This window comes from Psammomys obesus, unplaced genomic scaffold (genome assembly GCF_907164565.1).
Source record: "Psammomys obesus unplaced genomic scaffold, mPsaObe1.curated_primary_1811, whole genome shotgun sequence".
NCBI classification, from domain to species: Eukaryota; Metazoa; Chordata; class Mammalia; order Rodentia; family Muridae; genus Psammomys; species Psammomys obesus.
The window spans coordinates 1859338-1876769 of NW_026596089.1; the positions used below are offsets into that span (position 1 = coordinate 1859338).

Consider the following 17432-nt stretch of genomic DNA (forward strand, 5'->3'; position numbering starts at 1 on the left):
ACACACACACACACACACACACACACACACACACACACACACACACAAACATTAAAGAAAATAAGTGTACTTGGTATGGCTTTTTAGTTGGTTTTAAGCTCCAAATACCCTTAAAAAGTGGAATTCCCAGTTAAAACTGCAGACTTGTTACAGAGTGCATTCATAGTAGTTACAATATTGGTAGCTACTATATATCCCAAATTGGTGGAAACTTTGGCCCAAACATGAAATTGTCCATATGATTTCATGCTGTGTAATCATTAAATGTGATTTATTTTAGTTTCGTTTTTATGTTTTTACATATTTTAAATTAGAGAAAATTTTAATTAAAGCTAAGTTAATAAAAAGATGATGGTCCACACCTTTAATTCCACCTCTAGGGAGGAAAAAGTAGGTGTATCTCTGTTAGTTTGGAGCCAGCCTGATCTACAGAGTGAAATTCAGGACAGCCAGAACTACAGAGAGAAATCCTGTTTGAAAAACCTAAAAATGTAACAGGAAAAAAAAAAAGAAAGAAAGAAGGAAAAAAGAAAGAAAATGTTTAGGATGGAAAATTTGTATAGATTATGTCACATCCAGTTGACTGTTGGCATTGTAAAGAGTGGCAGGATGAAGCAAAAGTATTCAGTGGTTATAGTTTATATAATTTTAATATTGTAAATATGCTACTTGTGTAATGAAGGAAAAGAGTTGTAACTCAAAGGTTTCAAATTTCACCTTTTGAAATTCTCTTTTGAGCAAATAACATAACATTCAAACAAGTATCTTGTTGTTGTTGTTGTTTTTTCCAGTGGAGTGTTTTGAACCTCTTTTAATAGGTTTGGGTTTGTATCTTGGCATTTGCTGACCATAGGGAGATGATTTTATATTTTTTAAAGTGAAACATATGGTATAATCCCCAACTGAGCTTCTGTTTTATGAGAATGTCAGTCTCTAATTTTTAAGACATTTGATCACTATTTGTTCATGTTGAGGGGATTTCTGCCATGCCCAAACCTCTTAACTTTTACCTATGTGATATGTATAAATATGAAGGGGTACAAGCATAAAAACTAAAACCTGCCAGAAAAATGCTTATTTAATGTCACTTCAGAACCCAAAATATGCATGATCATTGACTATTTTAAAGCCCTGTTGCTAGAACTTCCTCCTGGATTTCAAAGCAAATCCTATGGCTTAATGGAGTTGGCTTCTTAGAACAGAGCATAAGGGAGACACAGTATTCACTGCCATTTCCCAAATTAGCAGGTATATATTATCACTGATATGCCAGACAATATGCCAATATGACATTACCCCTCCAACATAGACACACACACCAAGACAGACACAATGACACATATAGACACACACACACACACACACACACACACACACACACTCACTGTTGTGTAACAGTTTCTTCTAGGAGATTGAATAATTTCATTTTTTAGGAGGCACCTTAAACAGGAAGGTAAACAACTCAAAAAAGCTTCAGAAAGTTCCTGAAACTGAGTAGATTCATTAGGCCCATCCCTGCCAGAGTAAGCAATAAAAGCTAAGAGTCCCTTTATGAAACTGCAAAGAATGCTCTAAGAGCAAACCAGCTCAGAAGTAGGAACCAGCTGAGCTGCCTGGCAGCGATTCAGACCACCTGAGTAAATTGTGAAGGGAACTCTGCAATTTGTTGAGCTGACTGCAGGCTGTGCGGTGTGCTCCAGGTCCCCCAGTTTTTCTGGGGTGGACTTTGGGGATACAGTTCTCTTTGAGTTATTTCTACTCCTGTAAATAACCCCTTAACCATATTCCTGTAAATAACCTCAATAAAATTTATTGGTTCTCTATATTGGAATTCAGTGGAATCCCTACTTCCATCTGTCATGGGATCCCTATCTGGGGTTAGTAGACCTGTGTAATGTCTCCCCAGCAAAATTTTTGTGGCAACACACACACACACACACACACACACACACACACACACACACACACACGCCCACATGAATGAAGAGCTTGTGCCAGTTTTTAGAAGTACTTACGCAGAGTATCTTCAGTCTTTAAATTAAAAGCTCTGCTGTAACTTGAAGCTAAAGCACAGTACTGCAGTCTTCTCTGTGTGTTCTGTTTGTTTACTGTGTTCACAAAACTCAAGTGGACAAGGCTGTTTTTCCCCCTTTCACCTCAGGAGTTGTGCAGCAGGGTAAAAAAGTGAAGATTGTGGCACACAGACATTTCTTCTATGCAGTGAGTCTGGTATTCTTGATATCCAATGAGGAATCATATATGTACCAACAGATAATCTGTTTCATAGAAAGAATAACATTTTGAGTGGAGTTTAAAATCCATGCCATCCTGTACCTGATACATTGAAATTATAACGAATATTCAGATTGCTATAGCCTCACGAAGAATCTCTGTAAGCCATGACGAAGATATGGACCAAAAGCAAAGCGAGACACTCCCCCAAACATGTTAAGAAACTGTGATAAAGGAGTCTTCAGAATAAAGAGACTGATATTCCAATAAAACATGATTTGAGTCAAGGTTTAAGGAAAATGTTTCATTATTAAAAACGTAAAATCATCTCACCATGATTACCAAATCAAGATAATGAAAGTAAGTCTGTTAAAATAAGTTCAAAACATCCCTATTGGGGAAAAAAGCAACAGAACACTGGATGTCATAGTATTTATTTAAAAATTGTCCATAATAAACTTTTAAATAGTGTTGTTAAAATAACATTTTATTTTATAATTACGGGGGGGGGAATCTTGTTAACTGCTTTCTAAAATGTAAACTAGGAGGGTTGTATCCAATTTTGAAATGTCACATCACTTTATAAAACTCTATTAAGGTCTTAGTGAGATTGACAGATCTTCAATAAATTCAATTTTTCTTGCAATTATATGAATACTCAGCAAGGTCACACACACACACACACACACACACACACACACACACACACACACACACACAAATAGACCTGGTTTTAGTATGAAGATGAGAGTCTAAATTCTGAATAAAGAGTGTTTTTATGTTAGTAATATTATCTTGTAACTTCAGTTTCTTTCAGCATAATTATGTCATTTAAGATCTAGTGGCTCTCTTCCCTGGTTGATTGGAAAACTTCAGGATACAAGTCAGACTTGCTTGCTTCTCTTTACCTCTGAGACTATGCTTTCCCCTCCATCTTCCCCCTACACCCTCTGACTCAGAGACTATTTGAGGGGGACACCTGTTTTGAATGGATCCACAGGAAATACCTATGTGGTCTTCTCATAACCGGACCGTTTATCTGGTTGGTGAAACATGATCATGATTTAAAAAAATTATTAAAAACCCCACTCTGCCTACAGACTGTTGCAACTTCCCTGTGACAACGTTTACTGGAAGGCTGAGGGAATCCAGCTGAGATTTACTTTTCTCTCATTGAGTCCTGGTGCTGTAGTATAAGGGGTGGGGGTGGGGAGGAGGGATGTCGAAGTGCAAAAGGAATTTTAACTCCGAAAGATTTGTATTAAATGACACATGCGTGGGTGAGATTTCCATCCTCTGCGTGGTTTGGCTTTTAAACGGAATGCAGTCTCATAGCAATAACGGCAATCATCACAGATTTCTATTTATAAAACTTGCCCTGGTCAGTGAAAGAGCTCAGCTAATAAAGGCACTTGCTGTGGACTGAGAGAATACCACTGTCCTCCGGCCTCCACATTTGTCCTGTGGCACATGTACACACACACACACACACACACACACACACACACACACACACACACGTCCTGTGGACAGGTACACACACGTCATAAAAACTTTTAAAATAATTTGTTCAAAGATCGTGTTTTATCTTCTGTTACATATATAATTAATAAAGCCTTGTGTAACTTATAAGAGGTTTTACCGTCATAAATGCTCATCAACGTTAATCCTCACTCAACTGAATCCTAAGTAATAGGTATAATTGGGCGGCGCGGGTGGGAGGTGTGTGGCTTTACGTGCTCTGATCCCAGCGGGTGCTGTGGAGGGAGCATCTCCTGGGCGGCCCCGGGATGCGGACCTCGCGGACCGCCTAGGGGGCGCCCGGCCCGGACGGCGAACGCGGCTGCAGAATGACGCAGATGACGCCAGAGCCGGCACAGGCCGCCCGCCGCCGGCCGTCCAGCCCCGCCCGCGCAGGTCGCCGGTGCGCTCACCGCGGCGCCGGTCCCGGGGGACGCGCCCCGCCTCCCGCGCTCCGCCCCTCGCCGCGCCGCGCCCCGGTTCCCACGGCGCCCGCCCCGCCGACCAGCCCGCCCGCCCCGTGAGCAGCCCCGCCGGGCCAGGCCGCGCGAACATGGCGCTGGTCCCCTGCCAGGTGCTGCGGGTAGCCATCCTGCTGTCCTATTGCTCCATCCTGTGCAACTACAAGGCCATCGAAATGCCCTCGCACCAGACATACGGGGGGAGCTGGAAGTTCCTGACCTTCATTGATCTGGTAAGGCCATTGGCTGTCCTGTTCCAACACCGTCCAGTGTGCAGACTGTGTGTGTGTGTGTGTGTGTGTGTGTGTGTGTGTGTGTGTGTGTGCGCGCGCGCGCATGTGCATGCGTGTGACATGAGAGCACCAACGTGTGCTCACCACCAACAGCTACTCTGGGCTTTTATGAAGGCCTGGGTGCCCTTTCACTTTTACCTGGTTAAGGGAGGTAAAAAAGATGGGGGCACAGCCAAACGGGCACAGGCCAGCTTCTAAGAAGTGGCCTGGAAAGAGAATTCTGTCACCAAAAGCATCTGTTGGCTTGGATCATGAGTACCGTCAGGTTCATTCTCCAGAGCCACCTGCTAGGTAAACTTGCAGCACGCCAAGGAGACTTAGTAGTGTGTGAGTCCATGGAGCATGGCTTAGAAACACCCAAGAGCACCTCCTTCCCAGGGAGAGAAATTACCCAATGAAAGCTTTGCACATGCTTCTCTGCCATTGTCAACAATTTGTTTATAACCTTCCCCTGCAAACACTGGGAGAGCAGTTCACCCTGTGGCCTACACAGACCAGTCTTCCTTCTACAGTGAAAGTTTGTAGTTTGCATAATCATCTGTTGACACATGATAATTTTAACCTGGGGCAGAAGGCCAAAAGTTATTATTTTTCAGTTTTTATGCTCTGGGTACTGAGAGTACTTCTGTAGGTGATCAGAGGGTGGCCCCAATGCCCAGTAATGACATGAGGTACACCTGGAACTTCTGAGAGTGCGAAGTCACCAAGACCAAGTCACACGTGCACTAAAAGGTCATCAAGCATGGACAATGTGTGGAAACAAAAGCAATTAAAAGATCACAGAGAACAATATACAGCCAACTCCTGGAATGCTAGGACTGTCTCAGATTATGCATAAGCTTGGCATATCCACATGGTTGGCACGAGTTTTGTTGACCCTCCATTTTGACAAATTTGAACCTATTTGAAGAACTTGCCAGAGGTTTAAGATGCCTAAAGAAATGCAGGTAGAGGCTCTCAAGAGAACATTTGCAGTCCCCAGCAGTCTCTGGGCACAGGGCTGCCTGGTGTTGCCTGAGTTGGGCTTTTAAACCCCTTCTTGGGATTAACTTCCCTCTGCACATATGAGTGCCTTGCCAGTGTTCCTTTCTTCCTGCAGTTTGTCCACCTGAGTACATGGTAGGGCCTTGCTGGTCAGTTCCTGGTAGGGTTTAGGTAGGTGGCTGGCTCCAGGATTACCTTCCTGGCTGGGGTGATTGGCTAGTCAGTGGAGACTGGCTTGTCTAGACGTGTAGAGCAGCAGAGGCTTGCATAGAGTACACTCAATTGTTCATTGGTGGCCCCAAGGCTCTGAAAATCATGCACAGAAAGCTTTTAAAGCATGCACAAGGCACAAGGAACAGTGTAGCTTCTTAAGAGTGTTTGAACTTGTTAGTTCACATGGCATTAAAGAAATACGTGCATAGGTTTTCAGAATCCTTCAGGGTGCAAGGTGAGCAGAACTCCTTTTGAGTCAAGGCCTCTTCTCTCATTCCTGCCTCAGCTCGAGTTGGCCTGTTTGAGTGTGGCCAAGGATGAAGCCATACCCTATATGATCACAGTTCCTCTCTGCTTTTGCCTTACATGGTTCTTGTTGGAGAGCCAAGACACAGGTCATTGGGTTCAAGGGGTAGGAACTGGGAGTGTTGGTTAACTCAAGGCATTGTTGCTGCTTTACATTGGCATTGCTTATTATGGGTTAGAAAACAAGACTCAGAAGAAACATTCTCCCTCCCACTACCCTCATATGACTTGAAACAGTAATAGAGTCAGGTCTTTTGTTTGTTTGTTTTGTTTTTGTTTTTGTTTTCGGTAGCTCAGTATTAAACTCAGGTTTAAATCTTCATCTCACATTTAGCCCTCTGTTTATCTAATCATTCAAATTTGTCACATTCTGCGGCCCCTGGTTGAAATTGAATAATTACACTTAACCAGTGTAATTATTTCTTACACTTAATCAGTGTAAGAAAAACTACATCTGAACTGTATTCCAGAAAACATGCAGAGTGTTATTATTCTATTAGAGGCTCAGAGTCCTTGGAGCATTGTACAGCTGTCAGATCCCTGTGATGGCTTGAAAGGAGGATCCTAATGAAAGTTACCTGTTTTTACATTCCTGTGTGCATTTAAATGACAGTGAGTAAACTTTATTTACTAGTATCTTGGGCAATTTTAGGGATTCTAGGCAATCTTCAAAGTGGGCCTTTGCTTTTCACAGTTTTAATGAAGTTTCCCAAGTCTGGCCAACTTGGATTGCAAGTGAGGGCACTAATCGTGACAGCCATAGTTGGCTTCTAGTTCTGTGGCATCAGATTACTTGAACAGGGTTCAGGAAACTTGGGCTCCTGTATCCAGACACAGATGTAGTGGTGGTAGCTACACTGGACGAATTCAAATCTGTCTCTGGGTAGGGTAGTCATTCTAGCAGTTTCAAAAGCTGGGACACAGCTCGTTGTTACCAGTCGCCTTTGATTGTTATTGCCTGAGAGTTGCTTTTCTTAGTGTGGAAAGACTAAAGGAACTAGAGTGCTATTGTAGAATTCAAGTTAGTGAGTGGAAAAGACTGTCTTTATGTGGGGGAATCAAGAGACCCAGTGATTTCCACACCTTAAAGCCCAGAACCTGTGACTATGTTGTTACCAGGCAAGAGGACAATTAATGCTTCAGGTGGAATACAGTGAGTTTTATCCTTCTGGGATATGCAGAATAAGTAACTGGGCTCTGTGTAGTCAGGAGCCCCTTAATGGGGCAGAATAACAAAATGGGACAAGACTCAGGAGGTACCTGGGTGCTGAGTGACAGGAATGGTAGCATTGCTGACTGTGGAGATGGGGGAAGGATCTTCAGACCAGGAAGGGGTGAGGAACAGGACTTTCCCCTAGAGTTTCTGGAGGGCATATAGAGCTGCGAACATCTGAGTTTCATCTTGGTGAAACTTGTTTTGGACTTCTGACCTCTGGAGCTGTAAAATAATAAGCTTATAGAGGTTAGGCCTCTAAAATTTTGATAACTTGTTCTAGCAGCAATAGGAAAAGAACATTCCTCACAGAGGAATGCCGAGATTCAGCTAGCCATTTATGCATATTAGATAATTGTTTCATTTTGGATTTTACGGAAACACTGGCTTTTACCTGCTCATCATGTGGACTTGTGTATGTGTGACATTGGATAGAGGGAGATGAACAAACTTGGAGAAGACCAGGCCTTTTCTTTGCTTTGAACTGTCTCAGAAACTATTGCTGGACAACATACTAAGCCAGAAGGACTACTCTAAATTGTAAAAGAACTGGAAAGAAATTTAAACCACCTGTTTGGATATTTTCTTAGTCAATGTCGTTACTAATGAACTTTTGTCAGATAGTCAGGATTCATTCTTATATTTACTGGCTGCATGATTCTTCTTCAGCGTATATAGTGATTATTTCCAAAGATAGTTGAAACACAGAATTAGAATTAGATCAGCATAAATTGAACAAAAGGCAACTGTGTTGTATGAGCCCCATGTTAATGCTTGGAGCAATACGTTCGTAGTAAATCCCTGCATAAGCAGAAAGACCTCTTTCCAAATAGTTGGCGAGTGTTCTTTCCTTGCCTGCCCTCCTTCCAGAACCCCGAGGCCGTTTTTAGTGTTTTGAACACATTATTTAGTTGTGTACAGTAGAATGTCCAACTGTGGAGGTGAAATCAACTTCCTTGAAAACTCGAACTGGATATTTTGCTATCAAAATGAGCAATGATGTTGGATTCAAGTTTCTAAAGATAAATAAATAATGAGGTCTGGAATTCTCATCCACTAGGTTTTGTTACTTACCATTTTGAGAGTTGTCATTTCTAGGGCTGTGCTTTGCTCACTACCTTCATAGTGACTTTTCATTTAACATTGGCAGATGCTGTCTTTCACCCCATTGCACAAAGTGTGAGCTCAGATCTGCATCACCAGCTCGCTCCAGGTGCCACTCTATTACATCTTTTGTGTTAGTAATTATTTTCTTTGCAGTAACAAAATACCCCCAGAAAAGGAATTTAAGGGGCAGACTGTTTAATTTGACACGCAGTGTGAGAGGGGATAGTACACCATGAAGGGGAAGGCTTGTTGGCAGGAGTGTGATGCATAGAGTTATACTCCTGATGCCAGGAAGCAGAGACTGGACAGCAAAAGCTCAAGGCTGACCCTCCTTGTCTCCTCTAAGGAGGTCTTACCTTGAAAAGTTGCCACAACTTTCCAAAATGTGATCACCTAGTGGGGACCAAGTGTGCAAACATTCTACATCCAAACTCCTTTGTAGTCATAATTAGCATCTTAATAAGATCATCAGGTGATGCCTGCCCATATTCTAATTTGATAAATGATGCTTCAGAGTGTACTGTTTTGTAATTCAATGTGAAATGCCTGCAGATAGTAATTGTGTATACTTTCAAAATGTGCTTACGGTACCTTAAACTATGATATAGTGAAAACTTGCAAAACATTACAGCTTGAAAACAGAAGAGAAAAATTGGTGCCACACATCAGTTATTGCAATTGAAGAACATAATAAGATAATCTCCATGGGAGCCAACATACACACATGCACACACACCATTGTTTCATTGTTTTTAGAGTTGGAAAAATAAATGTTTAACAACGTGCCAGGAAGAAGCTTCTTCCCAGGCACAGAGTCTTCAAGGCTGCCACTTATAGCCTCATACTTGGGCCACTAGTAATGTGCTAGATAATCCCTTTTGAATACTATAATTAAACATCCTTTTGCTTGCTTTGTTTTTTTTAGACTAAGTTTCACTGTGTAGCCCAGGCTGGCCTTCAACTCAAGGACATTGACCCCACCCCAAACTTCTCAGTGCTGGATTAAAAACATGTATCACTGTCTAGCTAATTAAATGTTCTTAAAGTTGGTGTTTCATAATTTTATGAAAGACCAAGGCAACGTCTTATATTTTATCTGAGTGAAGGAATTGAGAATCCATTAATTTTTGTTGTCATTATCTATTCTATTACCTATTGAAGAAGAATTTAAGAAAAACATTGAAGTAACAGAATAATAAAGGCTCCAGAATGGGAAGAGCAGGAGGTGAATGATCCAGTGTTCCTGGCGTATACATATTTTGCTTTAGACATGACACATTTATGTAAATGTGAAGGACAGAATAAGCTGCCTAGGTATACTGCATTTTGCATTTGAGTCAGTCTTATGTTCACTTACATACTTTCCAAGTACCTACTTGACTACAGTCCATGGCTTAATCTGAAAAGGAAATGAAATAGCTGGGCATTCTGCATGTTATTTACATAACTATGATGTGTAGTTTGGCCAGCCAAAGTCACAGGTGCCATGTGGAGCCCACTGGTTCATTCGACTGCTGAACAAAGTTAGGCGTTTGTTTTTAGTTCTTTCGGATTTTAAACAGAGAGTGTAGCTGCAGTATCTTCTGCAGAACACTCAAATGGAGTGCAGAACTCCTAATCTAGGAGAAAATCCGAAAGAATAATCCTTTCCATTGCATTGAATCCTCTCTTCTTTCCTCTGCCCCACTCTCCATTCTCTCTTTCCCTTCCCCTTCTGTGTCTCCCTCCCTCTCTTTGGCTAGTCTTCTTTTGGATCAGACATAGAACAGAAGCAACTTTGGTCACAGGAGTCATGAGAGGTGAAATGGTGGTTGATTTCTTCGCCCATTCCCTCCCTTAGTTGAGAATGGTGTTGAGATCACAGAAAGTCATCTGACCAAAGGCTGAGGTCACTGCTGTCCCCACCCTTGCCATTCCCCTATGTCTGGTTTAACATTTAGCAAAATTGGAAACTGCTTTTGAGGGTTTTCATCTGTTTTTCTGTGTTGCCCTGAAATGTCACATGTTTCTGTGGAGGCGCGAACAATAGTACAACTTTCCACATTGAATCAGATATTCTTGTGCTCCAACCAAGCTAGGAAAAACCCAGCTGCCTGGGCTTCTCTAATAGCAAGGCTTTCTCTGTGCAGCCTGTGGGAGACTGTTACAGGGCTCAGTTCTCTCCTGCGGTGCAGTGAATCTCAGTGTACAAAAGTGACACACCCATTGACAAGCTCCATTGTGGAGTAGAACTTATTCTGTGGGGGAGGGAGGGGTGAGGTGGAGTGTGGTGGGGAGGGGCATGCTAGCCCTTCTTTATCTTTTATATCATAGGGGCCTTTATATCACAGAAAATGTTAACTTCAAAAGCAATATGTAGTCATTATAGAAAACTTGTACATCAGTGACCACAAAGTATTTTAAAAATTTAAAGAGTTAAAAGGGGTAAATATTTGCAAAATACAGGAAACCATAGGGAAGACAGCATTTCCATCTTAGTTCTTTCTAATTTCTTTACATCTTAGTGTTTCAAGATGTTATTTATTTTAGACATTTATGTGCTGACAGAAATACACAAAATGTTAAACTACAGGTATGTGTATTCCTGTATGCATATATGTACATGTGTGCCAGATTTTTAAAAAACACATTATAAGTTATTTTCAAATTTAAATGGTACTCAGATACTAATGCTAGTATTTTAACATTTACCCCGACAGTCATATGTATATTGTTACAAACACAAAAATTTGTGCATGTTCTCCATAAATTTATTTTTATTTTCCATACATTAAATACTCTTTGATGTATTTTTTTCTAGGTTTCGACAGATGCATAGAATTCTGTAATTATTATCATAACTATCTAAAACATAGCTTTGTATTTTTGCCTCTCCATAGTCAAACACTCCCTTGAATTGTCAGCCACAAATTTGCTCTACAGTGGTATTTGTGTTCTTTTCCTATAGTCTTACCTTTTTCTAGAAACAGAACAGAAGGCCTCCTATATGCTTTTAAGTCTAGTTTTTTATTCATTTACCACAATGGATTTCAAATTCATGAATGCTGCCTTGTATCAACACTGTGTTCACTGTTAAATGTACTAAAATTTCTCAATTTTATTTAATCACATTTTATTATCTTTATGTGTATATGTGTGTGTTTGTGAATGTTTGTGTATATTCCATGACACATATTTAGTGGTTAGTAGACAACTTTGTGGTGTCTTTTGTTCCGTCTTCATTTGGATTTCAGAGATTGAACTCAGGATACTAAGCTTCCATTCTCAGAATCAAGAACTTTTATCCTCTGAATGTGTGAGTTCCAGCTGTGTCCTGTTCAGTATGTGGGGGTCTTTTCTATTTTATCTGTTTATCAACGATTGTAGGAAAGGCAGAGGGTCCTTTGTAGTAGGCTTTACCCAAGAGACAGGAACTGGAGCATTTAAGGTGTGGACCCAGGGCCCTGTCCATTCTCACAAAGATCCCTAATGTAACTGTTTTTTTTTTTCCTTTCCATTCCTGACTACTTACAATCTTAAATTTGTTCTCTATTTCCATGATTTTTAAATATCATTTTAACTACTTACACATATCTTGCTGTTTGGAATTGCTTTATTTAATTCACAATAAGCCTCTGGATGCTCATACAAATTGTTAATATTTCATGCTAATGGATGTACCAAAGCTTCTTTAGCCATTCCCACATTAAAGGACATCAGGATTGTTTATACTCTGGGCTGTTATAAAAAAGGTGCAATGGATATTCATGATCAGGCTTCTCTATGTGATCATGAGCTTTCATTTCTTTCTTATAAATATGCAAGACATAATTTCTGGATCGTGTTGCAGTTGCGCTGGTTGGGTTTTTGTTCATTGTTAGTTTCACTCTTTTCACTCAATTTGGGAGGTTTTTTTTGTTGTTGTTTTCTATTTTCTTTTTTTTTAATTTTAATTTTATTTTTGAGACAGGGTCTTATTATGTAGCTCTGGCTGTTCTGGAACTCACTTTTTAGACTAGGTTGGGCCCCGAACTCACAGAGAGCCACCTGTTTCTACCTCCCAAGTGCTGGGGAAATTTTCAACCATTATTTCTTCAGGTACTTCTTCTGTCCTAGTCATTCATCTCTTTCTCTGGGCCTCTGACTTCCAGTTATTGTGTCACAGTTTGCTGAGTTTTTTTTTTTTTTTCTTTTCAGATTTTTCTTTTTTCTTTTTGGGTGCATAATTTCTATTGACTTAGCTTCAAAGGCACTGATTTCTTTTATTACCATGTACTTGTACTAGGCACGTTCACTGAGTTTTTAAAAATTGGATAGTGTCTTACTCAGGGTTTTTATGGTTGGGATAAAGCACCATGACCAAATCCAACTTGGGTAGGAAAGGATTATTTCATCTCACAACTCTCAAGTCAGGCTCTGTCACTGAGAAAATTCAGGAAAGGAACTTAGAGTAGGAGGCCGGAGGCAAGAAGCAGAGGCTGTGGAGGAACTGTGTTTACTGGCTTGCTCCTAGTGGCTTGCTTGCTCAGCCTGCTTTCTCATACCATTTAAGACCCAAGGGTGGAACTTCCTGCAGTGATCTGTGTCTGCTCACATCAATCATTAATCAAGAAAAGGCCCTACAGACTTGCCTACAGGCAATGTGGATGGGGCATTTTCTCATTGCTGTTCTTCTTTCCAGATAACTAGCTTATGTCAAGTTGACAACAAACTCATCCAAACAGATAATGTATGTTTTAGATCTGAAATGACCGTCTGGTTCCTTTTACGTTGCTGTTGCCTGGCAATACATTTCTCCTCGTCATCCATTTGAACAGCGTTCACATTTACTTTAAAGAATATTTCCGAAGAATTGCCTTAAACTCTTGTCTCGTTATTCCAGGCCAACATTGACTTAGCATCTGCTGATTTACTAAACTAAACTAAACTAAGCTAAGCTAAGCTAAGCTAAGCTAAGCTAAGCTAAGCTAAGCTAAGCTAAGCTAAGCTAAGCTAAGCTAAACTAAACTAAACTAAAATAAAATAAAAGAAATAAAATAAAATAAAATAGTAAAATAAAATAAAATAAAAGTGTATATATTATTTTTCTGTGTACTTGTACAAATCAAGTTTTTTGGTTTAATACCTCAAACTTTAAAAAAGAATTGAGTGAGGTTGCAGGGCCATTTCAAAGTCGTATGGTAATGTTAACTCACTGGTTTGTTCTAGCAGGTATCATCCTGTTTGGGTTCCAGTTTCATCGTCTGTTTCATGGTGGTTTTAGTGTCAGTAGAATATTTTCATCATGATGCTTTTTGAGTCTGACAGGAGCTTGCACTGCTCGGGTTAGCTGGGACTTGAATGTAGACATAGGTGGCAGTTCAGGGTTTGAAGCCACCAATCTGTTTCTTTGGGTCTTTTTCTGTTTGTGCCTGGGGCTGATGTCAGTTCTCATGCACTGTGTATTCACATTCTTCAGGTTCTCCTTCCAGGCATGTCTGTCATGTGCTTTGTGTCCTGTTTCCCCTAGCTCAAAGGGTGGAGTCTTCTCGACTTTTAGCCTCCCATGCTGTCATGTAGCCCCCACACCCAGGGTGTACCTTCATAGTGACAAAGCAAGAAAAGAGAATACATCCCTCTTTCATAGTCTACCTTCTGCTTATTTTCTAGGGACAACTGCACACACACACTGTATTAGTACAGAGGAAGGGTTTTTATTGGGAGGCCAGGGGCAAGGGGAAGAGATATTTATGTTAAAGTAGGGGTAGATAGAGGTGGCCTCCCCATTCTAGAACACAGAAGTCTTGCTAGTCCTCTGGCCCAGAAGAAGGGTTTCCTGAGGAGTTTCTGCTGTTTGTTCTTGGAGTCAGTCTGCTCTCAGCTCATACCTGGGGAACAAAAGAGATATCCGAGTCCTGGGAGCTCATCCTGTGCTCCTTATTCATATCCATATTAGCGTCCAATCTCCCTGCCCTTTTGCGTTTTCCAAACTTCTCTGACAGCTGCTTTTTTGTGTTCTGTTCAGTTTTTAGCAATCACTTGGAATGATAGGGGATGGCAGCTTGCACTATTTGGACTGGCACCAGAAATAGCTTGCTTATGGTTTTAATACCTGCTTCTTAAAATATTTTGTAAACGTTTTCCATGCCATTATACTTTTCAACAAGTTCATATGCCTTTATATGGGTGTATCTATTGATTGTCCTAGCAAATGTATGAATAGATAAATCTCATGCACAGCTGTGATTATTTTCCTGGGATAAATTCTTAGACACAGAATAGCAATACTAAGACATTGAGAGCATGTCTTAACTTTAGATCACTTTGCAGTCCTTCCAATACCAGAGAGAACGTTTGTCTACATTGCTGCTAGCCCTCTACAGTGGAATGTCTGCTATCCAAATGCCAAGAATCACTCAATGTGCTTCAGCCCCACAGTTTCCTGTCCAGGCACTGCAAACCTTTCACCGCATATCTCATAAATGTAAGTGACTAGCTGTCTTTAACTCTGAGTTTATAAAACACAGTGGTATTAGCTACATTTGGTTTGGGCTAATAAATACTTGAGCCAAACATAAATCTTCATGTCCTAATACTAATTAGTATAGAATCAACATGGCTGAAGAGATTAGAATGGTTTTCTGTGTATGGTAACCATGTGTCCTCTTGTGCATTCTGCTCATCTTCCATTACAATTGGACTTAGCATAGTCATGAGTGATTTATGAGGTCCAATTTGAAAAGTTGGCCCTTCAACATTAGGAGTCTGATGAAAGTATCTGTGCTGCACCATGACCCATCCCTTTTCTGTAAGAGTCTTCTTACACATCCATCCTCTTGTTAAAAGATATACACGGAGTAGAGACTAAGCTCAGCAAGTAAAGTACTTGCTGCTCAACCATAAGCAGCAGAGTTTCAACCCCAGAACTCACCTTAAAAAGCCAGGTGTAGTGGAAAATGCCTGTTATTTCAGCGCTGGAGAGGCAGACATAGGCTGATTGCTCTTGGCTCCCTGGCTAGCCAATCTCATTTAATTGGTGAGCCCCAGGCCAGTGAGAGAACTTGTCTCCAAAACAAGGTAGATGGCTGCTGAGGAAAGATGTACAGGTTGGCTTCTGGCCCCACTTGCACATGTGTACCCGTGAGCAAGCACCCCTCTACACATGTAGATATCCTTTTAAAAATGCTATGGCATATTCCTTGTTCGAACATATTACTTTGTATCCATGCAGGATTTTTGCAATACTACAAATAAGTAATTTGAACAAGCATAGTTAAGGAACTATCTACCTCTATACATGGGGCATGGAAGGCATGTAGAACTGAGGAGAACAGAGATGCTGCAGAGCTTTGAATGAGAAATGTCCCCGGAAGCTCAGGTATTTGAACATTTGGTCCACAGTTGGTGGCCCTGGAGATGATGTAGCCTTTAGGTGATAGAGCCTTGCTGGTTTAAGTCCATCACTGGGCCATCGAGGGTTTATGGTCCAGCCCCTGCTCCCTGTTCTTCCTCTTTGTATTCTATGTGTGGTGAAATATCTCTGCGTTCCTGTGCCTGCTCTTATGCCCTTCCTGCTATCATGGGATTCATCCCTCTGGAACTGTAAGGAGCAGCAAACCCTTTCTTCCTTAAGATGTTCTGTCATGTTACTGCATCACAGCAACAGCAAAAATACTTAACAGAACCTCAAACTTCTTTTCTATCTTCTGTCTAGTCTCCTGTCAGTGATTTCCACTACTTAAGCCTAGAGGAGATCGGAAGGTGAGAATGCTTCTTGAGGCTGTTCACTACCAGGAACCACAGGAAAACTTACCAAATTCAGATCTCCTACCACAGTTATCTTCATAAGCCTGTGGCTAACTTGCAACCCACTGTGTGCTCTGAAAGAACATATCTGTTTTACAAGACATTCTTTTATAGTTGAATATAAAATGATAATAATAAACATGAGTCTCAGCAAATTATGCTGACAATTTATTGAGGGACTTATATATAACATATGAGCTCATTAATATTAGTGATACTCCATGTCTGTTAGTCTACATGAGTGTAAGCAATAAGTGATTACATTCAGGAGTAAGAGCGAGTTTCAATTGCAGCTTTTCCATCTATCAACTAACTTTGGACAAATTAATTCCCTTCTGCAAGGCCAAATGCTGTGTTTCATTTGTTTGTCTCACTTGCTACACAGGAATAATAATAATGCCCGTCATATAAGGTTGTTGTGAGGCTTACATGAGATGATGTCAACTAATTATGTAAGCTGACTGGGTAAATCAATGCATTCTAATATCCTAATTGCTATTTATGTGGCCAAACACAAGCACAAGAGCCAAGTGTTGTAAGGACCATGTTCATTTCAGGACTAATATTACGGACTAATGTAATACTGAGGATGGGTAGAGAGATGAAATGCCTAAGTTCTCAGGTAAGACATCTTAGATCAGGAAATATAGGTATGGGAAGGTGCACATGCACGTTTAATAATTACATAAAGGAAAGTATGAAGGGTAAATGGAGGTTGGATCTGGTCAAGAAAACATTGTATACATGTGTAAGATTTTCAAATAATAATTAAGAATTTCATTCAAGGCAAAAATGTAATTTGTGACTTTGAATAAGAAAACAAGTAGAAGAAGTTGAAGATGCTTGCAATATTGTCATCACACAGACGACGTAGCCTTCAAACCTCTTAGCATGGCTTCTCCTAAGATCTTACTTTTGTCCAATGCGGGAGAGCCATGCTGATCTGAGTGGTAGGTAGATACTGTATGGTAACTGTTGATGAGCAGTTTCTTAATGACTTCCATGTCTTTGAAATCTATTATCAAAAAGAGAAGTGTGTCTTTCATTCAGATATTGATGTCTACCAGATATGTGAGCAGCCTCGGATGTGTTCTTGTGAGCTATGACTTAGTTGCTTTAGTGTTAGTTAATGTTTTTATTGGAGACCAACAAAGCATGATGATTTAAAGTGATTTTTTTTATATATTGAATTTCCACATAACATCAAGAGTTAATATCATAGTTTGATTTTGACCATGTTGAAACCAATTTTTGTTTTCTGTACAAAACTATTATGTTGTGACCCAAATTATTATTATTATTATTATTATTATTATTATTATTATTATTATTATTATT

At 40.4% G+C, this 17432-nt stretch overlaps 1 protein-coding gene across 3 annotated transcripts in view; it reads left to right on the top strand.

Annotated features, from left to right (window-relative positions):
* Nucleotides 1–4177: 4177 nt before the first annotated feature.
* The window catches only part of Aig1 (androgen induced 1), a 259955-nt gene continuing 246700 nt past the window's right edge, over nucleotides 4178–17432 (top strand). Inside the window, exon 1 of one of the 3 annotated variants that reach the window (XM_055627717.1) lies at nucleotides 4178–4447. In XM_055627717.1, coding sequence (XP_055483692.1) covers nucleotides 4307–4447 — 141 coding nt within the window. In that variant the 5' untranslated portion in view covers nucleotides 4178–4306. The remainder of the gene's footprint in view (nucleotides 4448–17432) is intronic. The other 2 variants (XM_055627715.1, XM_055627716.1) reach the window with 2 other exon arrangements.